Genomic DNA, 26775 nt, shown 5'->3' with positions numbered 1-26775 from the left:
GTGAATGCTGTACCACCACTTCAAATTTCAGAATGACCATGCAAAGGATACTGGCGTATCAGGCAGTGGAGCGATCTAATGTGCTGTGAAAAAAGCGGATAGGCGGGCAGGCAGACCCTGTACTCCTGTTAGCAGCTCTGATTGGCTGTAACTGGGACGTTGGGTGATATTGATTGACAGCAGTTAATGGGCGGGACTACAGGAAAACAAATTCTGCCATTGGAGAATATTAACAACGGCTCCTTTTGGCACAAAACATCGGGGTTTTGCGGGGAAGTGATCAACGTGCCTTTTTAAATTGATAAACGGAACAGTTTAATAGCCCTGCAGTACAGTATGGTTTAGAAACTCTGTTGTAGCTTGCTAGATGTCAAACAGGAAATGACATAGCCAGGTCTGCCATGTTTACGCAGGCGACGGGCGTGTGTTGTGCGAGTTTCTTTGATGAGCTCTGCAGAGTGAAAATGCAAAGGACTTGACTTCTGTAAAGTTATAACTCACCGGCATTGGTATAATTGAAGTTAATGTCTTATGCATGGCAAAGCTTAAGAACCTTATTCGGTCATTCAAATTAAGAGTAGTTTTAGCTGGCTACATATCGTTGCTATTTAGCTCGCTAGCTTTCTCCACAACAAGGAGGCGGGCGGAAGTAGCTAATGCATGGTAGCTAGCTGGTAAGCCTCAGTTCCGTTTTTAGTATAGTTTGGTGGACATTGGTTAACCTATATTGTGAGTGAGTGACAATAAGAGCTAGCCGACTTTCGCCGTTACAAGCAAGCCATGGCTGAATTCCAGAAAGCTGACCATTCAGAGGTAATTTACGTTTTTGAATGAATACTAACGTTAGCTAGCGATGACCTATTCTGCTAGTTAACAAGCTAGCTAATTATGTAGACCCTCCCCTTCATTTCCCGCGCAGATTTAGTTAGCGTGAGCAAATCAACAATCTAAAACAAACACTGCACGCTCCAACTTGGTTCTATTTGGTTCTCCCAAAGTTGGTATTTGATTGCAAGCATGAGTTAGACTTTTCCCTCAATAGCCATGACACTTGATCAATCTGTAAACTGGGGTCTTTACTTTTTCCTGGTCAGGTCACGTAGTAAGGAAAAACTCAGGACACTACTTGTAGGACTATTACTAATAGAATATTAACTTTCCTCAGCATAAAGGCGAGCCAGACAAAGAGACAGAGCAGCCATCTCAGGCTGGAGCATCAATGGATTCAGTGGACCCTGGAGCCTCACACAGCAATACAGCCTCGGCAGATGGGAACAATGGGGATGATGCTACCAATGCAGTCAGTGCATGTTCCTCCTCAATTATAGACGGGGCAGGGGATGCTGGTAATTCAGGACATGTGAGGGAAACCGATGCAGAGGATTCACAGATGGTGGAAGAAACTGTAAAAACGGATGCCTTGCTGACTGTGGTAGAAATGGACATTAAAGAGTATTCACAGACTGAAAGAGAAACAGCCAGTGTGGATGTTCCACAGACGGAAAGAGAAACAGCCAGTGTGGATGATCCACAGACGGAAAGAGAAACAGCCAGTGTGGATGTTCCACAGACGGAAAGAGAAACAGCTAGTGTGGATGTTCCACAGACGGAAAGAGAAACAGCCAGTGTGGATGTTCCACAGACGGAAAGAGAAACAGCCAGTGTGGATGTTCCACAGACGGAAAGAGAAACAGTCAGTGCGGATGCCTCACAGACGGCCAGAGAAACAGTCAGTGCGGATGCCTCGCATACGGCCAGAGAAACAGTCAGTGTGGATGCCTCACAGACGGAAAGAGAAACAGTCAGTGTGGATGCCTCACAGACGGAAAGAGAAACAGCCAGTGCGGATGCCTCACAGACGGACAGAGAAACGGCCTGTGCGGATGCCTCTCAGACGGAAAGAGAAACGGCCTGTGCGGATGCCTCTCAGACGGAAAGAGAAACGGCCTGTGCGGATGCCTCTCAGACGGAAAGAGAAACGGCCTGTGCGGATGCCTCTCAGACGGAAAGAGAAACGGCCTGTGCGGATGCCTCTCAGACGGAAAGAGAAACGGCCTGTGCGGATGCCTCACAGACGGATAGAGAAACGGCCTGTGCGGATGCCTCACAGACGGACACAGAAACGGCCTGTGCGGATGCCTCACAGACGGACAGAGAAACAGCCGGTGCGGATGCCTCACAGACGGACAGAGAAACGGCCTGTGCGGGTGCCTCACAGACGGACAGAGAAACAGCCGGTGCGGATGCCTCACAGACGGACAGAGAAACAGCCGGTGCGGATGCCTCACAGACGGACAGAGAAACAGCCGGTGCGGATGCCTCACAGACGGACAGAGAAACAGCCCCTGTGGATGCCTCCCAGACGGAAACAGCCCATGCGGATGCCTCTCAGACAGTCAGAGAGAAAATTGGTACAGATGCACCCCAGACTGTGGAAGAAATAGGCAGTACAAGTGGTTCACAGACTAATGGAGAAACAGACATACCCCTGGACATGGGAGTAGTGGATGCTGACGATGAGATGGAGGTCAATGCTATCAAAGTGGAGGATGACCAGATGCAGGAGGAAGACAACTTGGAGGGGATGCCTGTGATAACAGCTGTGGAAGAGGGAGTCAACATGGTTGCTTTTAGCAGCAACTCCCTGGATCATGGGGATGAGGTGGAGAAGATGGACACGGGGACAGACTCACTGACAGAGAATGAGGTAGAGGAGCCCAGCAAGACCGGGCAAGTGGAGAAGACTAATTCCATGCTTTCTATCATGGATACAGGTAAGAAGAGAATGATGCCTGCAGCTTTTTGTTGGCTTTATGACCTTAGGATCAGGATTGTCAATTGTTTCCATAGTTTGCTGAATTCATTTCTTCAGGTTGGATTTGTTTGTGTTTTATGTGTGTTGCTACCCTAAACACTTTGTTGTCTTGCTTGGCACTCTACTCCAGGGGTTCTTAAACTTATTCAGCCTGGGACCCAAATTAGAAATGTTGTGTTTTCCTGGAACCCAAGCTTATGAAAACTATACATAAATATTGGTTCCTTTCATTGCCGTTATGCCAAAAACAAAACAAATATAGACAAAAACAAATAACAATGAAATTAAATATCCATATAAATATCTGTTTATTTCCACCTAGCGATGACCTAGGTGATACAGATACACTCACGTATCTGTCTAGGTTGGAACGGTTGCTATTAAAATACAATAAATAAGCCTCCCGGGTGGCGCAGTGGTCTAACGGACCTGCAGTGCTAGCTGTGCCACCAGAGATTCTGGGTTCGAGCCCAGGCACTGCCGCAGCTGGCCGCGACCGGGAGGCTCATGGGGCGAAGCACAATTGGCCCAGCGTCGTCCGGGTTACGGAGGGTTTGGCCTGCAGGGATATCCTTGTCTCATCGCGCACTAGAGACTCATGTGGCGGGTCGGGTGCAGTGCACGCTTACCAGGTCGCTAGGTGTACAGTGTTTCCTCCGAGACATTGGTGCGGCTGGCTTCCGGGTTGGATGTGCGTTGTATCAAGAAGCAGTGCGGCTTGGTTGGGTTGTGTTTCGGAGGACGCATGGCTCTCGACCTTCCTCTCTCCCAACCCAGAGTCTCTGGTGGCACAGCCAGCACTGTGATGCAGTGCCTTAGACCACTGCGCCAGCCGGGAGTCAAATAATTATACATTTACTCTGACACGTCGCGATTCACCATTAACAGGTGGGTCGCAACCCATACTTTAAGAGAGGCTGCTCTACTCCGTTGCTACTGGAATGCCCCAGTGTCGAAAGTCCTCAGAGTTCAAACATGTCACCTTACACACACTATCCCACCTCTCAAACATGAAGTCTCCATGACAGGAGACACAGAGCAACCTGCTGAGGAGACCAGCTTTGTGAAGGCTAGCAGCTCGTCTCTGCCTATGGAGGAGGACCAATCTGAAGATGTCAAACCGTTTCACCCCAGTCCCACCACCTCTAGCGAAGCTATTCACCCACAGAACAGTGAAGGTGAGAGGCCACAAATATACGGTCTTTGGCTGCATAATGCATAATGTTCCCACATGACCCGAATACCTGAATGTTAGTGTGGTCCTTCACAATATTCAGATGCTAATGAGTGCACTTCCTCAGTAATGGTTTTACAGTTTGTTTTGGTTTTTAAATTCACACGCTGAATGACCTATTGTTTTGCAGGCATCGACTGTCCTGCAGGGCTGGAGAATGGAGTGGCAGGACAGCCAGTCAAAGTTGTGGCTGTGAGTATCCTCTCTCCGTCACAAACGATAGTGAATTAATTTCTGCCCAAGAGACTAGACGAGCTTAAGCATGGCAGAAATCTGGTCACTGCTTATGAGTGTTAAAGGTTTTCAGGTGTTGTGAAGGCTTTGTCAGAATACCTCGGTCATTTGTCGTCTGTTGTTGAATGTTCTCTGCGGTCGACCCAGTTTGCCCAGTTGGCAGCTGAGCCTGTGTCCACCAGCGCGGAAACCATCTCCATGGTCAAGGTGAAGGATGAGCCCGTGGACGAGGAGTATGATCAGGCCCTGGCTCCAGCGGTCCTCTCAGAGGGCGTCAAGGATGAACCAGACGCAGCAGAGGTACGGCATCTCTAAACTCACTGGTCCTCAGCAACGGCCAAGTCTTAACTGGACATTTCTGTTGTGAGTTACATGAAAGTCGTCCGTTGAAATTAGAGGTCGACCGATTATGATTTTTCAACGCCGATACCGATTATTGGAGGACCAAAAAAGCCGATACCGATTAATCGGCCGGTTTTTATTTATTTATTTATTTTATTATTATTTTTATTTTAAATTTGTAATAATGACAATTACAACAATACTGAATTAACACTTATTTGAGCTTAATATAAAACATCAATCAAAATCCATTTAGCCTCAAATAAATAATGAATGTTCAATTTTTGTTTAAATAATGCAAAAACAAAGTGTTGGAGAAGAAAGTAATGTGCCATGTAAAAAAGCTAACGTTTCAGTTCCTTGCTCAGAACATGAGAACATATGAAAGTTGGTGGTTCCTTTTAACATGAGACTTCAATATTCCAAGGTAAGAGGTTTTAGGTTGTAGTTAATATAGTCCTATAAATACTATTTCTACACCATTTGTATTTCATATACCTTTGACTATTGGATGTTCTTATAGGCACTATAGTATTGCCAGTGTAACAGTATAGCTTCCGTCCCCCTCGCCCCTACCTGGGCTTGAACCAGGAACACATTGACAACAGCCACACTCGAAGCATCGTTACCCATCGCTCCACAAAAGCCGCGGCCCTTGCAGCGCAAGGGGAATAACTACTCCAAATCTAAAAGCGAGTGACGTTTGAAACAGTATTAGCGCACACCCAGCTAACTAGCTAGCCATTTCACATTGGTTACACCAGCCATTAGGCTGATAGGCTTGAAGTCATAAACAGCGCTGTTCTTGCAAAGAGCTGCTGTCAAAACGCACGAAAGTGCTGTTTGAATGAATGATTACGGGCCTGCTACTGCTCAGTCAGACTGCTCTATCAAATCAGACTTAATTATAACATAATAACACACAGAAATACGAACCTTTGGTCATTAATATGATCGAATCCGGAAACTATCATTTCGAAAACAAAACGTTTATTATTTCAGTGAAATACGGAACCGTTCGGTATTTTAGCTAACGGGTGGCATCCCTAAGTCTAAATATTCTTGTTACATTGCACAACCTTCATTGTATGTCATAATACGTAAAATTCTGGCAAATTAGTTTGCAATGAGCCAGGCAGCCCAAACGGTTGCATATACCCTGACTCTGCGTGCAATGAACGCAAGAGAAATTACACAATTTCACCTGGTTAATATTGCCTGCTAAACTGGATTAGTAGTTATAACTAGTGATTATGATTGATTGTTTTATATAAGATAAGTTTAATGCTAGCTAGCAATTTACCTCGGCTTCTACTGCATTCGCGTAACAGGCAGGCTACTCGTGGAGTGCAATGGTTAGAGCATTGGACTAGTTAACTATGCGGTTACAAGATTGAAACCCCTGAGCTGTCAAGGTGAAAATCTGTCGTTCTGCCCCTGAACAAGGCAGTTAACCCACAGTTCCTAGGCAGTCATTGAAAATAAGAATGTGTTCCTAACTGACTTGCCTTGTTAAATAAAGGTATAAAAAAGAATAATAATTACAAAAAAAATTATAATCGGTGCCCAAAAATACAGATTTCCGATTGTTATGAAAACTTGAAATCGGCCCTAATTAATCGGCCATTCCGATTAATCGGTCGACCTCTAGTTCATATCAATGCGTATAGTTCAAGCTGTGTGTGTTTTAATCCCAAATCCTGTGTGCATGTTAAATGTATGTCACCGTTGTTATTTACAGGAGTTGAAAATCAGCAACGTCTTCTCTGTGGGCGGCTGCCCAACTACGAACGGTGAGCAGGGGACTTTAATATTTGTACACAACAGGACCCATTAGTGGTCGGTCAAGCCCTAAGGGGGCGCGCCAATGGGTGAGGTCGGCCTGTAGCCGCAGCTGAATTTTGGAGAACATTTTAAAGGCCATTATCTTGGCAGTGTTTAATTTTTAATTACATTTCCTGCAATTCTACAATTTTCTCCATGGAGAAAGCTAATTTCTTGTGATTATACATATTCTGCCATGGATGTGAGAATTTTGCAGTTTTAAATCTAATTTCCTACAATTCTATGCATTTTGCCATGGCTAATGCTGTGTTCTTTTGCTCAAACATAATAACAAAAATGAATACTGCTAAATAAATTGTATTTGTAATTTTAAAATCTCCTTCACTTTCTAGGTCTTATTTTGGTAATTGTTAGTTCTCAAAGATTGTTATAAAAAATATCTAGGGCTATTATCTTTTCTACACGCTTTTATTTCTGGTATTAGTCGTTTACACTGAAAGCGTTTTTAACATCCCCAATATGTATATAAAAAAAGATTATGCAAGCCCGCCCAATTATTTCCAATGCCAGAAAAGTCTCTGGGCTTTGGAGTGTATTTTTATAGTCTACCGCAAGCTCTCCAGGAGCAAAAGATGACTGACTACCACCTTACAGGTTATGCATCCCCTTCCCTCAATCTCCACCCATCCTCGCCATCCCTCTCTCCACTATTAGCCGTATCCACGCCAGTGGCTGCCCTGCCTAAGACTGTAATACCTGCCCCAGCCTCTTCCTCCATCCCTCCGCTGATCCCCATGGCTATGCGGGTGGCCTGCTCGGCCTGTAAGAAGGTGCTGCTGAAGGGCCAGACGGCCTACCAGAGGAAGGGCTCCTCGGACCTCTTCTGCTCCACATCCTGCCTCACCTCCTACAGCCCCCCGCCCGTCAAGATGACTGGCCCAGCCAAGAAACCCTGCCACTACTGCCTCAAGTGAGTCCTGCTGTTGTCGTGCCGATGGCGTATGTAGATAATGAATAAAGATAAGATAAAAGACTGTAAAATAAGAAGCCTTCTGACATTGCTAAGCTTTAATGTATTGTTCTCCTGGGAATATATTCCAAACTATTTACAAAGGTAAATTATGTTTTTATGAGCTTATCACCCCCCCCCCAGGGAGATTGCTAACCCCAAGGACGTGATCACAGCTCCTGTGGACACCATGGGCACGGTGAAGGACTTCTGTAGCCAGACCTGCCTCTCCTCCTTCAACTTCAAGCGGAACTCTGCCGTCTCCACTCTCTCCTCCTCCCTGTCCACCATGACAGGGGCCGTCAAGTGCAGCATGTGCAAGAAGGCCTGCGTTGTAAGGGGCTTAAGATCTTTGCGCATTTCAGTGTGGTAGTCGCCTGAAGTATCAAAATTGGCAATATAGAATTGGTGATGTCAGAGCTGACAAGGAAGTGAACATTTTGGATGAATTACACTTTTATAGTGGGCCGATGCCACAGAGACATACTTGACATAATTAAGTATAAAACTGTACTTTTGCCTTTTGTCTTTTTCCTGCACCTCTTCCATTGACGTCTCGTCTCAACATCTGCTCCTTGTTCTTTTCCCCCACAGAGTAAACACGAGGTGATCTTCCAGGGCAGTATGCATAAGCTGTGCAGCGAGGTCTGCTTCACGCGCTTCCGCTCCACCAACAAGCTGTCCATGAACAGCTGCCAGAGCTGCAACAACTACTGCTACGGCAAGGTCACCGTGCTGGTCGTGCAGGGGGTCAATAAGACCTTCTGCAGCGACGGCTGTGTCGCCACCTTCAAACAGGTAAGAATGGGATCCCTGAGATGCAGTTCACGCAGTCAGAAGAAGCCAAGTCCTTGCTTTCCACCTCTCTTGTTTTCTCAATTGCTCTTAAAACTCTCAGAGGAGGTCCGAGGGAGGGACCTTGGATCTTCTCTTCCAGTACCTAAGAACCATCTAGCTGTAAGTTGAAGCAAGCAAAAGCAGTCACCCTCACTCCCTTTTGTGTTCGGTCTGGTTTTTCAGAAAGCTAAGAAGCCTGTGCCATGTACTATGTGCCGCAACTTCCGCTCACCGGTGGAGATGTTCGACAGCGCCGACTCTGACGGCAAGCTGGAGATGTTCTGCTCTACTGGCTGTGTTACAGCCCACAAAGTACAGACTGTCAGCTCCTCGGGTATAGTTAGGCTAACCACCTCAGCAACATACCTCACTGTCACAAACACACTCATTCACTCTCTCTCTATCATTTATTCACTCACTTACACACTCTTTGTTTCACGCACTCATTCATAACTCACTCTCCTTCCTTCATTTCAACCCAGGTGCTCGGGTAGAATGCAACACCTGTGGTCAAAAGACAGTGCCCTCCTTCCACCTGGCCATGTCGGACGGCTCCATCCGGAACTTCTGCACCATGAACTGTGTCGTCACCTTTCAGGTAACACCACCTCTGGGTTAATCCATTAGCTCAGTTGAATTAGAATATAAATATTGAAAAGACGGCAACTTAATGATTCACTGCGGCTCGAACACTTACTTTTGATATTTTACACCTCTTTTACCCTGCACTCTACTCTTTGTTGTCCTGCACTGACACCACAATGTTATGTTTCTGGGACCTGTAGGAGCAGTTCAATAAGAGCAACTCCCAGAGCCAGATTAATGTGGCCCCCAGCACAGGGTCCACAGCTCCGCCCGCGGCCCAGACCAGGGACAAGGTATCCCAAGGGACCCGACTGCCCTGCTTCCATTGCCACCGCCTCTTCTCCTCCAAGCCCGAGCTCATTCAGTTCAAGGTACTTAAATGGTGTTTTCTTTCTCTGCCTCTATCCCATCTCTCATTCTGACTCTCTCTTTTCTCATTGCCTTTCCCTCTTTGTTCATTTTGTTGAACTCCCTCACAAACTCACCTCCCCTCTATTTAGGTAGACACAACTCCCTGTTAAAACTGCTATAGAATTGATTGAATGTGTGTCTGCGCAACCCTACAGGATAAGATGGTATTCCTCTGTTCTGTAAATTGCTCTGAGGAGTACAAGAAGATCAACTGCGAGATGGCACGCTGCGAGTACTGCAAGATTGAGAAGCCAGCCAAGGAGGTCAAGAGAATCAATAAGAGGGACTACACCTTCTGCAGCGAAGGTTAGGAGGGTGATTCAAAAAATGGTCTTTAACCTTTTACTGCAGTGGGCTAAGTCAGGGTCTCACAGTGTTTCTTGGTAGTCTTAAACAAATCTACGTTGAAACGAAAGCGTACACCTCACACACATGGTTATGGGCTTAAAAAAGGAGACACCTGTACCATGTCAGATAAAGAGTTTAAATGTATTCCATTTTGAGTTTGCATCCCAATATGACACTTTATATACATCACAGAAGACTGAAATATAACAAACCTTGTTTGACATTGAAACACCAGATTTTCTGCAGGTGTAAAATAAATAATAAAAAAATCAAATGTTTTTGAAGCCACTAGAGGGCGATTTGTTAATTTGACAGCAGGACATGGTTTTAATAGGTCTGCTGCCTCAAGGTATACATTTTTATTTATTTATTGGTTTCCTTTGCCATCATAACACAAAATAAGTTGACAGCCCCAACAAATCACTTTTTTTTCTACTTTTATCATCACGACTTATGTTTGTCAGAAATGGGTATTATTTATTTGGAAGACTATACCCCCTTGAGGTGTTGCAGTCTGACTGTGTTGAACCTGTGTCATGAAGCGGAGCGTGACAGGGCGAGCAGAGAGTGGGGACCAAGAGCGGTGGGAGCGTCGAGTGGTTGATAGCACCGACAGATGGCAAAAAAAGACCATACCGATCATAATAGAGATGTATTTATATATATTTTTTTCCCCCAAGTAGCGTTAGCTAGCACTAGTCGGCTGTACCTGCGCCAAAGCTGGTTTTCATCCTATAGCTCGTTCTCCATCTTTAAGTTGAGCCAACGTGTTTTCAACACTTTCTCTTCTTTTTTTTCGTGACTGATCAAAACAAATGTTCTCATGCTTTCTCTGGTCTCTCTGCAGCAGACATAGTATAGTGAGCACTATATTTGGAACATCGAATCGCAATGAAATCACAGTATCAAATCGCAATACATACAGAATCGTGAGAATCGCAATGCATATCGTATCTGCACCTAAGTATCGTGATAATATCGTATCGTGAGGTCCCTGGCGATTCACTAGTCATGGCTATCATGAATATGCATTACTTTTTTCATTTGAAAGACTATTCTGATCATCATAGTCGAACTGATAAGAATTTTGACTTGGTGTACAAAGCTCAACTTCCCTGTCTTTCTCCCTTCTCTCCTCCATACCCAGGCTGTAAGCTGCTCTACAAGCACGACCTGACCAAGCGCTGGGGGAAACACTGCAAAATCTGTGCCTACTGCGCCTCCACTGCGCAGAAGGCCGTCACAGGCCAGTACGGGGGAAAGCTGGAGGACTTCTGCTCGGACGAGTGCAAGTCCCACTACACCCTGCTCTTCTGCCAGGTAAGAGAAGGAACCACGCTAAGGAAATGAGCAAGACACCTAGGGCTCAATGAGGCTCAATACTTAGGACTCGTCTCCTGTGCATGTCTTTTTCGTCTTTAACACTGACCTGAAAATACTTACTTTTCTAGAAAATACATTCTGCTTTGATTACTGTCCAGTTCTCTCATATTAGTGCAGGAGGGAGAAAGGTGGGGATAGGAAACCATGTTCATTTTATGAGTGAATTAAATGTTACATCCAGTGTGGCAAGTGGAATAGCTGTTATGTGAGTTCTTATTCTATGAGGTACGCTCTATCTGGTATTTCTACATCATGCTTGTCTCCTCACTCAGGTGGCTAAGTGTGACGCGTGCGAGCGCCAGGGGAAGCTGATCGAGACCCTGCCGATGTTGGGCGAGGTGAAGCACTTCTGCAACCTCCAGTGTCTGCTCCAGTTCTGCAGCCTGCAGACCCAGAACCAGGGCAAACCCCAGGGAGAAAAGGGTAGGATTTATGTAGTATGTTATAGGACATTGTAATGTGTCATCATGGGTTATTACATGTCATTTTGTTGCCTGTCAAAGCTCATGCTTGAGAGGTACACAAATTGTCATAAAGACTTGGAGTCCCACCCCTCCCTTTAACAATTTGTGGTAAAATAATAATTACTTGAGATTGTGTAAGAAGATAATTTCCTTGTTTTATCACAACTATGTAAAAGTATAAAATTAAACTCAACTGCAACTTTCTGTTCTGACTAGTCTACATCCGCTGTATATAACAGTAAAGCCAGTCTACACCCCCTTGAATTTTTATCACGTTTTGTTGCATTAAAGTGTTAATGAAATATTTTTTTTTGTAATTTTTCGTCATTGATCTACACAAAATACTCCATAATGTCAAAGGGAAAAAATTTGAGTTTTATTTTTAAAATATTAAATAACTAAAATATATAGTTGTTGCATAAGTATTCACCCTCTTTGTTTAGTCAAGTCTAAATTTGTTCAGAAGTCAAATTTGGCTTAACAGTTGACATAAGTTATAAGGACTCACTCTGTGAAATTATAGGGGTTGACTACCCCTTCCTCTGTCCCCCCAAGAAGACTCACAGCTGTAATCTTAGCCAAAGGTGTTTCTAACATGTATTTACTCAGGGAGGCGAATACTTGTCTAATCAAGGTATATCAGTGTTTTATTTTTCATTCAATTATTTTCTTAAATGTTAGACTTTTTCTTTCGCTTTGACAAAGTATTTTGTGTAGATCGCTGACAAAAAAAATGACAATCAAATACATTTAAATCCTACTTTGTAACTAAATGTAATAAAATATGAGGAAATCCAATTGGCGTGTAGACTTTCCATAGGCACTGTATAATAATGACTGCAACATTTATCTCATTATCTTTCTTTCTCTTCCACACATCCTTCCAGTGGCCATCTCAATCGCTCCATCCCCCTCCAATACTACCACTGCTACGAGTGTGTCTGATCCGGTCATCGCCAATGTAATCTCACTAGCCAGCTCCCCCACTGGCCAGCCCAACTACGCCAACACTTCCCTGCAAGGTATACACACACACACAGTTATCAGTTACTCAATACACACAAGGCCTTAAACACTATCAAGTTCAACCACAGAGGGGTTAAACCATCCTTAATCATCTCTTTGAGTAGGTTTGAGTTGTCCTTGCTAATAGCATAGCCTGTTGACGTCCATTAAGCTACAGGTTAAGTACAGCTGATTTAGATTGAACAATTATCTACTTAGCAGGCCTGACTGGCTGTGGTGTTTTTCTACTGACTCATGCTCTGTTGCTTCATGACAGGGACTGTTCCCAGCAGACATGTGAAGTATGTTGGAAATGTAAGTTGTGCATATGTGTTCTTTTGTCTATATGTTTATGTATTATGCGTATGGGGCTGAATTGTAACTTCCACTTAATTTGACTTTAATGTAGGGGAACTGAAATCTATTTGACCTCACGGGATTCCGGCAGGGATGGGAGTGAAGTTCTAGAATCAAGTTCAGGACAGGATCGACAGTCCACAGGACCGGGCAGTACCGGAATAGTTATAAACATAGGTTGTAGAAATATGGAATGTGTGGAGCATTCTGTTTAAAAAAAAAACTGTCTAGGCTAATATAGTTAAGAAAATAAAATAAAAATCTATATATGTTACAAGGTCATTTCCCCCTCCCCTTCCATCGGCTCAGTCTTCTGCGCCTTGCTCCAGTTGTAGCTAGTCACTACTTTACCCATTGACTTTACCTCCGATGCACATGGAGACAGACACAAATGTCCATATCATGAGTTCATCCGACTCTGGCTAAGTAGAAGGGCTGCCTTGATTACCAAATTCTCGTAATGTGGTTGTCATCAGCTGTGTGTGGCACTGTGCAGGCAGCTGTCTCGTGAGCGCTGAGCAGCAGCCAAACGGAGCAGTTGCTTTGGCTACTCGCACGCAGGGTGCACTATCGCGTTAGTGGATACTCAGACTGCTCACATGGCAGGTCTGCCAGTTTGGATGAGCAGAAGTGACTTTTCATTCAAAGTTAGGAGAATTAAATTGGCAGGTCAGGATAATTAGGTTAAGGTTAGGAAAAGGGTTAGCTAAAATGCAACAATTGTCCCTGACGTGACTCAAACATATCTAGCTACAACCAGGCCTGTCTTGAGAGCGGTCTTGGATTCCTCTTATGCACTTATCCACTTATGTCGCTCTAAACCGCCAGATTTACAGTATCAGTCAAAAGTTGAAACACCTACTCATGACAGGTTTTTCTTTATTTTTACTATTTCTATTTTCTACATTGTAGAATAATAGTGATGACATCAAAACAAAATATTTTAGATTCTTCAAAGTAGCCACCCTTTGCCTTGATGAGTTTTTTTTAATGCGTTTTAGCCAATCAGTTGTGTTTTGACAAGGTAGGGGTGGTATACAGAAGATAGCCCTATTTGGTAAAATACCAAGTCCATATTTTGGCAAGAACAGCTCAAATAAGCAAAGGGAAACGACAGTCCATCATTACTTTAAGACACGGTCAGTCAATCTGTAAAATTTCAAGAATTCTTAGTTCATGTGCAATCACAAAAACCATCAAGTGCTATGATGACTGGCTCTCATGAGGACCGCCACACTAAAGGAAGACCCAGAGTTACCTCTGCTGCAGAAGATAAGTTCATTAGAGTTACCAGACTCAGAATTTTCATCCCAAATAAATGCTTCACGGAGTTGAAGTAAGACACATCTCAACATCAACTGTTCATAGGAGACTGCGTGAATCAGGCCTTCATGGTCGAATTACTGCAAAGAAACCACTCCTACAGGACACCAATAAGAAGAGGAGACTTGGTTGTGCCAAGAAACAGGAGCAATGGACATTAGACCGGTGGAAATCATTCCTTTTGTAAGAATTTTTTGCTTCCAACCGCCGTGTCGTTGTGAGACGCAGAGTAGGTGAACGGATGATCTCTGCAAGTGTGGTGTTGTGATGGTTCTTTGCTGGGGACACTGTCTGATTTATTTAGAATTCAAGGCACACTTAACCAGCATGGCTAGCACAGCATTCTGCAGCGATACGCCATTCCATCTGGTTTGTGCTTAGTGGGACTATATTTGTTTTTCAACAGGACAATGACCCAACACATCTCCAGGCTGTGTAAGGGCCATTTGACCAAGAAGGAGAGTGATTGAGTGCTGCATCAGATGACCTGGCCTCCACAATCACCCGACCACAACCCAATTGAGATGGTTTGGGATGAGTTGGACCGCAGAGTGAAGGAAAAGCAGCCAACAAGTGCTCAGCATATGTGGGAACTCCTTCTAGACTGTTGAAAAAGCATTCCAGGTGAAGCTGGTTGAGAGAATGCCAAGAGTGTGCAAAGCTTTTGACAAGGCAAAGGGTGGCTAATTTAAAGAATCTGAAATATATTTTGACTTGTTGATCACTTTTTTTGGTTAATACACTCCATGTGTTATTTCATAGTTTTGATGTCTTCACTATTATTCTACAATGTAGAAAATAGTAAAAATAATGAAAAACCCTTGAATGAGCGTAAAATAGGTTTGGCCTAAGGTTACTAACGGTCTGTCTTCATTGTGTGTCAGGCCAGCACCCAGACACAGGCCCCCCGGGCACCTCCACCCAGGGCTCAGAAGAACAAGGCCCTGCTCTGCAAACCCATGGTCCAGAACAAGGGCATCATGTGTAAACCCAACTTCACTACCACAGGGTGCCAGACAGGTACAATATCATACACGCATGTAGCCTTTATACCACACAGTTTATTTATATTTGTATTTATTTGTACAAGAAAATACAAAACAAAACAAAAATAACACATGCGGGAAAAGGCTTAAGGCACCTCCCCCTTTCAAATGGTTGTAAAACAAAACAAGCATTTATAAAATTAAAATAGTGTTAAATGAATGCTTTATGATACAGGCCATTGAATACACACACACACACACACACACACACGTGTAGCCTGTATATAGATATTCAGAGACACTCTACTTTCTATTTCTATTTATCTTGAAATTGTTTGTTGGTCCACAGATGATTTCCCCAAGGTGATCATAGTGCCTGTACCAGTGCCAGTGTATGTCCCAGTTCCCATGAACCTGTACACCCAGTACACCCCCCAGCCTGTTGGACTTCCCATCCCGGTATGTTAACACCCCACATCTAGCACTACCGACCCTTCACCTCGGTCAGTCACATAGTCACACAGATTTCTCCTCAAATTCTCTTTAAGAGCTGTGTGCTCTGGACTAATTTGAAACCAACTACCATTGAATAGTAGTTGGAGGTTGGCTGGTACATGCTCTTGCAGAACATAATAGCAACATGAACAAATGATTACATCCCTCATAGCCTCCACGGGGCGGCAGGGTAGCCTAGTGGTTAGAGCGTTGGACTAGTAACCGAAAGGTTGCATGTTCAAATCCCCCAGCTGACAAGGTACAAATCTGTCATTAGTTAACCCACTGTTCCTAGGACGTTATTGAAAATTAGAATTAGTTCTTAACTGACTTGCCTATTTAAATAAAGGTAAAATAAAGAAAATAACCCTTTATTTGTCCTGTTTCCAGCTGCCCGTGCCCATGTTTCTCCCGGTGACCCTGGATAACGCCGAGCGCATTGTGGAGACTATCCAGGACATCAAGGAAAAGATCCCCTCTGACCCTTTCGAGGCCGACCTCATCCTCATGGCTGAGATGGTGGCCGATGAGGGGAGGGAGAAGTCCCCTGAGCGACCCCCTGAAAGGCCTCCAGCCCCAGTAGTACAAGACGGTAACCAGGGGAGGGAGACAGGGATTGGAATGAGATCTGGGTCATGTTCATTAGGTGCCAAATGGAAGAAAATGGACTGAAACATGGAGGGTAAAAGGGTAACATGGAGGATAACCTGGACTTGCAAAACATGTTCTGTTGCGTAGCCTTATAAGCTATTTCGGTAATCAGAGTTAAAAACAGTAAGCACTGTCTTTGAACCCTCTCTATGGCTCCATAGGCCAAGCTACAGCTTTGAGAGCTTGTTTCTTTGCTCTTCCACCAAGTCTCTTTTTTAAATGCAATTTATGAGATTATAAAAAGCTATTATTAATTTGAATTCTGTCCCATAACTTAAATGCTTTTGTTTTTTCTATCTCCGGGGACCAGACCAGGTCAGCACCTACAGTGGAGACCTGGACACAGACGAACTGAGCAACTTCCTCACCACTTGGGATGACGAGCCACCCCCCACCCCTGGCGTCTCATCGCGCCACAGTCGACCCTATGCCCACGAGACGCTCCGACCCATTGTGGACATCAATGTCTCCGCCACCCCCCCACCCCCCATCATGGACATAGAGGCTGACTTCCCAGTCCGTGAGTGATGCTCGACTTTTACACCTCCACAGTTATTAGGGATTCCTGATTTGAGCCATGTTTATCTGTTAAGAGTTTTTAGACTTTTTTTCCTGAAGTATAACTTGTATAAGTTATAACTTGTAGAATACTTATACTTTGGTTGAAGGCTGTCAATCTTTTATTTTAAGGTAATTATATGGTCAAAACATATTGAGACTTTATAGTGAATGGCTTCTAGCTTTCTGTCCTGTTATGTTTTCAACATGTAACAAGCAGCAGTAAGTCAAACGCTTCTTTCATTCAACACACTACAATTCAGCTGGCCTCGCTGTCATTGTCGTCAGTTTGTTTTCAAATATCTGCATCGGTTTTGTCAGAAACCCTGGAGCTGATGGCCCATTGGCGGGATCAGGAGAGGGATAGAAGTCCCAGTCCACCTCCTTCTCCTCCACGACGAAGAGCCAGAAGGAAAGCTCGGGATGGCTTGCCACAGAAGAAAAAGGTACGAGCCCAAAACAGTAGTTTAAATAAGACCCTTTTCAAAGAGCGCCTTCAGCCATTTATTTCCATATTTCAACTCCCGGCAGTGCTCCTTTTTTAAAATACTTTGTAAATATTTTGTCTGTGGGTGTGTCTCTCTTGCTCTCTCCCTTGACCCCACAGAAGCGTAAGTCGAGAGCAGCAGAGACTGTGTCAGTTGTGCCTTCGCTGGCTGCGGCCAAGAGTGACGTGGTGCCCGGCGAGCCCCCCAAACTGCAGCACATGTACGGGGTGGACGCCTGGAAGAGATGGGTCCAATGGAGCAAGACCCAGCCTGACCTGGAGAAACCTCGATTTGGCTGTGGGTCTGCTCACTGATACACTTGTGCATGCACGAACACCCAACCCACTGCCCTGACCATATCACACTCTCGCACAGGCAAACATGACTATATTATAACTGTTCATTTCCTGAAAACCCTGATATCACACATTTTGTTGCTTTGCTTCTTAATTTACTGCCTCTTTCTAGGATTAAACCTGCCTCCTTAATTGCTTACGGGAATCATATAACTCTGTACAGTGAATAACGTTCTGTTCCCCCTGTTACAGCGCGGCCAATGGAGATAAAGGAGGATGTTTTAAAGTGCACAACAGCAGAGCTGAGCTACGGTCTCTGTCGGTTTATTTGTGAAGTTAAACGACCCAACGGCGAGTCCTACAGCCAGGACAGTCTTTTCTATCTCTGCCTCGGCGTCCAGCAGGTAGGACACACACCCACACACACACATTCAAACACTCACTTCTGATAATATCATTCTGTTGATTGCCTCTCCTTCTGCAGTACTTATTTCAGAATGGGCGCATGGAGAACATATTCACTGATCTCTTCTATGGCAAGTTCACCCTGGAGATCACCAAGCTGCTGAAAGACTTCAAACCTACCATAACCGCCAGTGGTAAGAAAACGCAAACACACCGTGTATAACTCAAAGGTTGTAATAAGGCCTTTTGATTATTCCACTGTTGTGAATGACCTCCCACTTGTCGCCTGTCATCCTTCACCTTAACTCACGTTCTCCCCCTCTCTTGTGTTCCTTTCATGTATTTGAGGGTGTTGGGTCTGTGATCTGTGTTTTATTAGTATGCTTAATGAAAGGGCTTTAATGTTGGAACCTCTCTCTCCCAGGCTACCTGCACTCGCGGGTGGAGGAGGAGTACCTGTGGGACTGTAAACAGCTGGGGGCCTACTCTCCCATCGTGCTGCTCAACACGCTGCTCTTCTTCTGCACCAAGTTCTTCCAGTTCAAGACGGTGGCTCAGCACCGCCAGCTCTCCTTCGCCCACGTCATGCGCTGCACTAAGTCCATCCACGACAACACCAAGTCCAACTTCCTGCGCTTCTACCCGCCCATCCCCAAGAAGGACCTCGCTACTGAGACAGCAGGTGCTTTGCCTATTCTCCTTCGCTCTATGGAGCAAGTTCAGTTGCAACAGAAACTGTATTCGAATTCCATATGTTTTTTTAATTTTAAACACACAAGTTGAATCATTGAATTCATAAATGTACCTTGTATTTCATGATTTGAAAATGAATTAGATGAATAGTGCATAAAATGTCTATGTAATTACATATTCAAATATACTACTTATATATTCAGTTTCAATATGGTAGGCATTGCATTCATTGTCTGTATCAAGTTCATAAACTATCATTTCAAGTTTTCGAAAGTTTAATTTTAAATTTCTCAGATGCGTTCAGATTCAGTTCTCTAGATTGATTCAAAATCACAGACAAAATCCTGCTACTGTTCCTGCAAGGAATGGTAGAAGAGAATAGATAGATTCAAACGATCTGTGATAACAGGTCTCTGGCAGTTTCTGAAGCCAATGTTACATTTATTGTCTTCTATGAATTTCGCTCTTGCGTTTGAATTGTTTGGGCTAAGCTAAGATTCTCTGGAATTCCCCTCTGATGCTCACAGAACGTGCAGGACGCGTTAGGACTGTTACAAAAACAGCAATTTGGTTTTGCCTACTAATCTAATTGGCATAATAATAATACTTTTTAAAAATAAGTGAGAGATCTCATTTTTTGCATAGGATGCGTCTCTCATCCATCCATCTGTCGCACTTCTGCATCTGTGGTGACAGAGCTAGAGAGGTTTTTGTCAGACCATGAGACATCCCGAAAATCGGTCTTCTCACAAAAACATCTGTAGCGTCCGAACGTACAACTACCCCTTTATGGAAAGATGAGACTCTCACGAACGCGATGGTGTTTTCCGTTTTGCTGTACGAAAGTTTGGACACCTACTCATTGCAGGGTTTTTCTTTATTTTTACTGTTTTCTACATTGTAGAATAATAGTGACGACATCAAAACTATTAAATAACACATATGGGAATCATGTAGTAACCAAAAAAAAGAGTTAAGCAAATCTCAAAATATTTTATATTTGAGATTCTTCAAAGTAGCCAACCTTTTGCACACTCTTGGCATTCTCTACCAGCTTCACCTGGAATGTTTTTCCAACAGTCTAGAAGGAGTTCCCACATATGCTGAGCACTTGTTGGTTGCTTTTCCTTCACTCTGCGGTCCAACTCATCCCAAACCATCTCAATTGGGTTGTGGTCGGGTGATTGTGGAGGCCAGGTCATCTGATGCAGCACTCGATCGCTCTCCTTCTTGTTCAAATGGCCCTTACACAGCCTGGAGGTGTGTTGGGTCATTGTCCTGTTGAAAAACAAATATAGTCCCACTAAGCGCAAACCAGATGGGTTGGCGTATCGCTGCAGAATGCTGTGGTAGCCATGCTGGTTAAGTGTGCCTTGAATTCTAAATAAATCACCAACAGCGTCACCAGCAAAGCACCATCACACCTCCTCCATGCTTCACGGTGGGAACCACACATGCGGAGATCATCCGTTCACCTACTCTGTGTCTCACAAAGACACAACGGTTGGAACCAATCTCATATTTGGACTCATCTGACCGGTCTAATGTCCATTGCTCGTGTTTCTTGACCCAAGCAAGTTTCTTCTTCATATTGGTGTCCTTTAGTAGTGGTTTCTTGGCAGGAATTCGACCATGAAGGCCTGATTCACACAGTGTCTGAACAGTTGATGTTGAGATGTGTCTGTTCAACTCTGAAGCATTTATTTGTGCTAAAATTTTGGAGGCTGGTAACTAATGAACTTATCCTCTGTAGCAGAGGCAACTCTGAGTCTTCCTTTAGTGTGGCTGTCCTCATGAGAGCCAGTTTCATCATAGCGCTTGATGGTTTTTGCGACTGCACCTAGAAGAAACGTTAAGTACTTGAAATGTTCCGCATTGACTGACCATGTCTTAAAGTAATGATAGACTGCCGTTTCTCTTTGCTTATTTGAGCTGTTCTTGTCATAATATGGACTTGGTATTTTATCAAATAGGGCTATCTTCTTTATACCACCCCTACCTTGTCAAAACACAACTAATTGGTTCAAACGCATTAAGTTCCACAAATGAACTTTTAACAAGGCAATCTGGTTGAGAGAATGCCAAGAGTGTGCAAAGCTGTCATCAAGGCAATGGGTGGCTACTTTAAATCAAAATCCGCAGCATATTATGCGCATTTGCAAGCATAGCAGCAAAGGCTGGACAAATACTATTTATCTCTTTTTAGTTTTAATATGTTAAAATGCTATATACAACATCCTATGTACATGAGTGGACATTATAAAGAGACGTGTATTTTTTCTAATAAAACCATGGCCAGTTTGTCGCAGTTTGTTGTTGTTGGTCAAAACAAATAGGTTGTCTGGTCCGCAAATTTGTTGTTTTTCCAATACGGCCTGATTGAGTTTGACACCTTTGGGCTATCTATGTAGCTAGCTATTTATTTAGCAAGCTAGAAACATTGAGCCTTAAGTGTGAGCTGCTGTTTTTGCTAATGGAGAAAGTACAATATAGATCACTTTTGATTCCTATGTAATCATGGACCTGTGTGTGTGTAGCCGATGCAGACGGTGTGGCAGCGAAGAGGAAGAGGGAGGACGAGGAGAAAGAGGAGGTGCTGGAGATGATGGAGAACAGTGAGAATCCCCTCCGCTGTCCTGTCCGATTGTACGAGTTCTACCTCTCCAAGTGGTGAGTGACACACAAATACTGCATGCCTTTATTCTCCCCATTCTGCAGGACAATCTAACCAAGTACTGTAACCTAATATCTTGTTCTTGAAAGTGCTTTTCAAAAGTGCTTTCTGAAATCTTTCCTCATTAAAAACTAGCCCCCTCTAACACAGAGCTCTCCTCCTCGCCCTCTTCTCTCCTCCAGCTCGGACTCGGTAAAGCAGCGCACCAACGTGTTCTTCCTGCTCCCGGAGCGCTCGTGCGTCCCCAACAGCCCCATGTGGTTCTCCTCCCAGGGCCTGGACGACCACACCTTGGACACCATGCTGACACGCATCCTCACCGTCAGGGAGATCCATTTGGGAGACCCCCAAAGAAACGAGCCCCAATCCAAGGACCCTGAGTGGACCCCTGACCAAGACAGTGACGAGACTGATTGACTATGAGGAATGGTGCCCACACACACACACACAGTTAGAAGCTCTTGTTTGCATACATACACACACGCACGCACACACACACAAACTACGTGTTGATCCGTAAGGACTCCAGCCATGTGTGAAGAGTTGTGTGATCGCACATGGTGTCTAAGGTATGGACTGAGAATGTGTCGTGTACACAAAATGTATAGGGAATGTGTGTAAACGCAATTATGAACTGACGCTCAACCACACAACTGGGACTGAAGAGAGACACTGTTCATGCTGTCTGGTCTTTCAAAATCAAGTGGAGTAAACCGAAGGAATCACTTTAAGAAGAATCACATTACTGCATTTGTGAGCGTGGTTGGGGTCAATACCATTTACATTCCAGTCAATTAAGAAAGTGAACCAAACTCCCATTCAAAGTGTTACCAATTGAAAAGCATTAAAGAGAATTTGAATTTTAGTGTACTTCCTGAATTGAAATGGAATTGACCCCAACCCTGGTGAGCATAATTGTGGTCATAGAAAGAAACGAGTTTGGTTAACAAGTTCTTTCACTTCACAATACGATGCAATGCTCTCCAGCCCTAATTAATATGTACTCCGATTGGGAAGACGCTTTTAAGAAGTTGCCTATCACATGGAGCATAAGTCAATCTGACCAAGTCCTTTCTAATGCAGAGTTCTTATTTCTGGGATCACTACAAATGAGGACGCTTTGAAAATGTTGTTTTTTATTATTACAGATGTCATTCAGCCATGTCAACAACGTTGTTTTAGTGATTTTGACTATTTCTGGTGTTTGCTGTTGTTTATGGAATGAGAACATTGACCAAACGCCGAGGGATATAACATGCTGTCAATAGTGTTGTCCAAGTCCATTGCCTACTAAAATTGGTGGGAGGCAGACCCATGCCATTTAATTGTCTATTGCGTTATATTTGGAGTCATTTGAACTTGTCAAAATGCTTTGACACATTAGTGCTCCCACATGCATACACAAGAACGCATGTGTAATGTTGTTTTGGGGGGGGGGGGGGGACATTGTCATTCTGTGTTTCCCTATGTAGAATATCCAAACACTTGTGATTTGGTGTGATATCAGGAATAAGGAGAGAACCCTGAATCCTCAAAGTGGAATTAGAAATGAGTATGCTGTAGTTTGAGGCCATATTGACAGTTTATTCTGCAAAGACGAGCAATTTTACATTAAGTGCCCCCCATAATGGTTCTCAGCGTCTCTTCGACTTTGTTCTGAGAAACTTTTGTATCCAAATATTATTTTTAAATAAATGCCGAAAAACTAATGTTTCGTTTTTGAAGACTTATTTATCCAGTTAATTCCAGATTGTTTTAAAATAATACATTTCTTGTGGTCATATGTTTTAAGCGTGAAGATCTCTGATCAATTCTGTTTGCCAGTTGAAGGTGGCTAGATTCACACCCTAGCAGTTTATAAAACAGGAAGTGTAAAACTTCACATACACTAAGAAAACCCCTTAACTCCTCATTTATCAATGTTAGGAAGAAAATAAGTGCTTGATACTTTGGTACTTAAAATGTACTTTGGCTTTATGAGCACATTTCAAGACACAGGGTTTTTTATAAAGATACTGTGTCATGCCCTTGATATAGTCACATTTTGTCTGTCTGGTAAAACCCAGCTGACATCAAACCAACTCTTGGGTATTTCCAACTTACGAGGTACTTTTCTCCCATTCTAGCACAGTCTTCACCATTGGGATATTGTCTTTGGACTCCTCTCCACATATCAGGCTCATGATTACCCCACTGGAAGTTAGAGTAGAAGGCTGGGTAACGCATAATCAGAGGAATCATACGATCCATGTCCTCAAACAAACTACATTGTTTGGATAAACCTTTTGACTTCCATTTTTTTTTTTGGGGGGGGGGGTGTCATGGAAAAACATCACAATATACTTTAATTGAAGCATTGTGTGACTGAATGATCATGCTTTATAGTTTACATCTAAAGTGAATGAATCACAACAATATTCTGTCCTTTTATTTGGAGCTTGGGATGTGTTGTCCACCTATAACCACGCTCCCTCTTGTTCATCTGTTAACCCAATCCAGCACCAACTTGCTCATCTAAAAAAGATCTTTAAAAAAACAAATCATTTCTGAATGCTACTATGGTTTAAGTAGAAAACATGCAATGGTTCCTTGAATGATTGTAGAAAATGTACAGTATCATGATTTTCGCATAGCTCACATGTTACCTTGTACACTATGGACAGTCACAAACTCCTCTATCATAAATCTAGATATGAGGCTTGAGAATATGGTGCTGAAATACAGATTCAAACCACCGGGATTCTTGAGCAGAGCTCTCATACAATGTTACGCCCCTTTGAGGCTGTAGTGAAATGGGCTATATTGGACTACTGTCCTGTATTACATGGTCTGTCAATAGTCATACTTGTCCTGTTTGTGATGAACAGGCCCCTTCCCCCACATAAAGACACAGTTATCACGACTATGAGTCCAGGCCACTGTCAATAAAGAAGAAATGGTACTTTCCCAGCCAATCGCACATTTCCGATGATGTTCACTCCCTGTGCGATTGGGAAATTAAATACCCCTAAATGTTAGTTTCAGTTTCCTGAACCAATATATTGTGTAAAGGCCCATATCAAAAGGGAATATAACATGGAAATATGAAACATTCGTGCGTACTAGAATCTCACTCACCCGTGTTTGTGCAGCAAATGGGTAGAATTCTCAATTCTTCATTTGATTTCAAACGGGTGGAGAATGAAGCAATAAAGTACCTTCCCCTTTTCTCATTTGTACAGTGTGAAATCACCATTTCCTCAAAACACTGAAGCGGTTAAGGCCATAACATGGTAGCACCGTTTTCTAATAAACTTTAGGGATGAAAATGCCACTGAGTTCAATTGAAATGCTCTATTGATGACAGACAATACTATTTGTTTACCATAGCAGAGCATACTCGTATAGAACGCTGATTGCTCACCTGCTGTTAGATTTTACATTAAGTCTTTGAGATTTTTTTTGAGCTCTGTTCTCGGCTTGCATATCTTGTGGCTCACCATTATTGATAGTTAAAGCTAGTTGCAAAAATACATACAGTCCATCAGAAATATACAGGAGCTTGGCCCATTTTCTCTACATCCAGATGCATTGTCAAAAGCACTTATTTTAGGAAATAAATGACAATATTTTGTCCCATGAAGCTCCTGTGATAAAATAGTGCTCACTCGTCAATTCTCTACATCTCACTAGCCAGCTCCTCCAGAAGGGTGAACGCTCACAGACAATTCTCAGAACAATGATGGCACGCATCGGAAGAACACCGAGAGTCGCCGGAACCACTTTCACAGAGTCCCATCCACATGCTCTGACCTTTGACCCCACTTGATGTTGGGAGTCAGGGTCACCAGCTGAGGAGACAGATAATTCATATGATGAATTAGACTACCACCAACCTATAGGGGATGTATTATTTGGTTTGACATACAGTGCATTCGGAAAGAATTCAGACCCCTTCCCCTTTTCCACATTTTGTTAAGTAATTGAGCTCCGGTGCATCCTGTTTCCATTGATCATTCTTGAGATGTTTCTACAACTTGATTGGAGTCCACTTATGGTCAATTCAATTGATTTGACATGATTTTGAAAGGCACACACCTTTCTATATAAGGTCTCTCAGTCTCTCAGTTGACAATGCATGTCAGCGCTAAAACCAAAACCAAGCCAAGAAGGAATTGTTGGTAGAGCTCCGAGACAGGATTGTGTCGAGGCACGGATTTGGGGAAAGGTACCAAAACATGTCTGCAGCATTGAAGCTCCCCAAAAACACAATGGCCTCCATCATTCTTAAATGGAAGAAGTTTAAAACCACCAAGACTCCTTCTAGAGCTGGCCACCTGTCCAAACTGAGCAATTGGGGGAGAAGGCCCTTGGTCAGGGAGGTGAGCAAGAACACTGATGGTCACTCTGACAGACTTCCTCAGTTGTGTGTATTCATGGATGCCAAGGGAAGCCAGGCTTCACATAAAATAATTAATATTTTTATCCATTTTCCTTCAATTTGCAAGAGGCTGAATGTATCTCACAGGAGAAAGCATTCGACCGTGAAACAGTGCCCCTCTGTCTCTCTATGTGCAGGCCATCTATCTGATGCTGTCTGGTCCAAACGAGTATGACATTGTTGAGGCTCGTATAATTGAAGGCAAGGGAAGGCAGCGAGCATCTGACCTCCCTTGATTAAAATACGTTTTTTTTTTTTAAATGGCCAATCAGTGTTGAGCTAAAATGAGCGCGCTCAACTGTGAATGGTCCTGGCGCACCAAAAAACAAGTGTCAACCGAAGCCAGCTTGGATTTGGCTTCACTCCTATCAAATTCCATTGAGAGCAGATGTCATTGACAAAAAATTGTTGCATCTGGTTGTGTTGTTATCCTCCGGTGGCTAACTAGCTAAAATTGTCCCTTTCCTAAATAAGCCATGGAGACAGGGATTTGGACTTGTGGTTTTACTTAATTCACCGTACTGGCCAATGATTATAACAGGGAATCTGATCCAACCATTAATTCATACATTGTTGTGGCCCTGGCTTTAGAGGATGGAAGTTCAATAGCTAGATGTAGAAGGTTAATGTTAACTAGCTAAGGTTACTGATAAAATAATGTATATGTGAAAGATAATGATAAACTAATTCCACTCTGAAACCTTATAACTGTATGAAATTGATTAGAATCATAAAATTATAATCTGTGTAGTTTTAGTCAGAATTAGGTTAAACAATGTATAGTGGAAAAACACAGAATGTCTGAGCAAGGCGTAGTTTAGGATTTGAACTTGTGTGTGCCTAGTAAAATACCGAACAACTAAAACTGTGTTTGGACCGCTCTGGCTAGGCCTCTGAGAGACTTGGGAGAGATCAGGGAGTAAGTCTCAAGGTTTCCCTAATCTCGGGGGAATGGAACTGTCGGCTGGGTAGTGATA

The 26775-nt window shown here is 43.5% G+C and overlaps 1 protein-coding gene across 3 annotated transcripts; it reads left to right on the top strand.

Annotated features, from left to right (window-relative positions):
* The first annotated feature begins 262 nt into the window (after nucleotides 1–262).
* LOC109906930 (zinc finger MYM-type protein 4) lies at nucleotides 263–23087 on the top strand. Of its 3 annotated transcripts, none has more exons than XM_031793740.1 (28): nucleotides 263–813; nucleotides 1166–2774; nucleotides 3844–3993; nucleotides 4180–4241; nucleotides 4431–4583; nucleotides 6367–6418; nucleotides 7065–7380; nucleotides 7564–7753; nucleotides 8014–8217; nucleotides 8440–8590; nucleotides 8739–8854; nucleotides 9042–9212; nucleotides 9408–9558; nucleotides 10748–10920; nucleotides 11256–11406; nucleotides 12335–12469; nucleotides 12730–12767; nucleotides 15017–15152; nucleotides 15468–15577; nucleotides 16004–16205; nucleotides 16575–16784; nucleotides 17144–17268; nucleotides 17430–17607; nucleotides 17859–18010; nucleotides 18091–18205; nucleotides 18436–18693; nucleotides 21242–21374; nucleotides 21561–23087. In XM_031793740.1, exons 1-28 carry the CDS (start codon nucleotides 781–783, stop codon nucleotides 21793–21795), a joined length of 5709 nt encoding a protein of 1902 aa, XP_031649600.1. In that variant the 5' UTR covers nucleotides 263–780; the 3' UTR covers nucleotides 21796–23087. The 3 variants fall into 3 exon arrangements, with proteins under 3 accessions (XP_031649600.1, XP_031649601.1, XP_031649599.1); XM_031793741.1 differs by having other exon boundaries at nucleotides 264–813; nucleotides 3832–3993; nucleotides 7125–7380; XM_031793739.1 differs by having other exon boundaries at nucleotides 264–813; nucleotides 3832–3993.
* The last annotated feature ends 3688 nt before the right edge of the window (nucleotides 23088–26775 follow it).

This window comes from Oncorhynchus kisutch, linkage group LG17 (assembly GCF_002021735.2).
Source record: "Oncorhynchus kisutch isolate 150728-3 linkage group LG17, Okis_V2, whole genome shotgun sequence".
Taxonomy (NCBI): Eukaryota; Metazoa; Chordata; class Actinopteri; order Salmoniformes; family Salmonidae; genus Oncorhynchus; species Oncorhynchus kisutch.
Note: the sequence above shows the minus strand (reverse complement) of the source record. Positions and strands in the feature narration are given on the sequence as shown.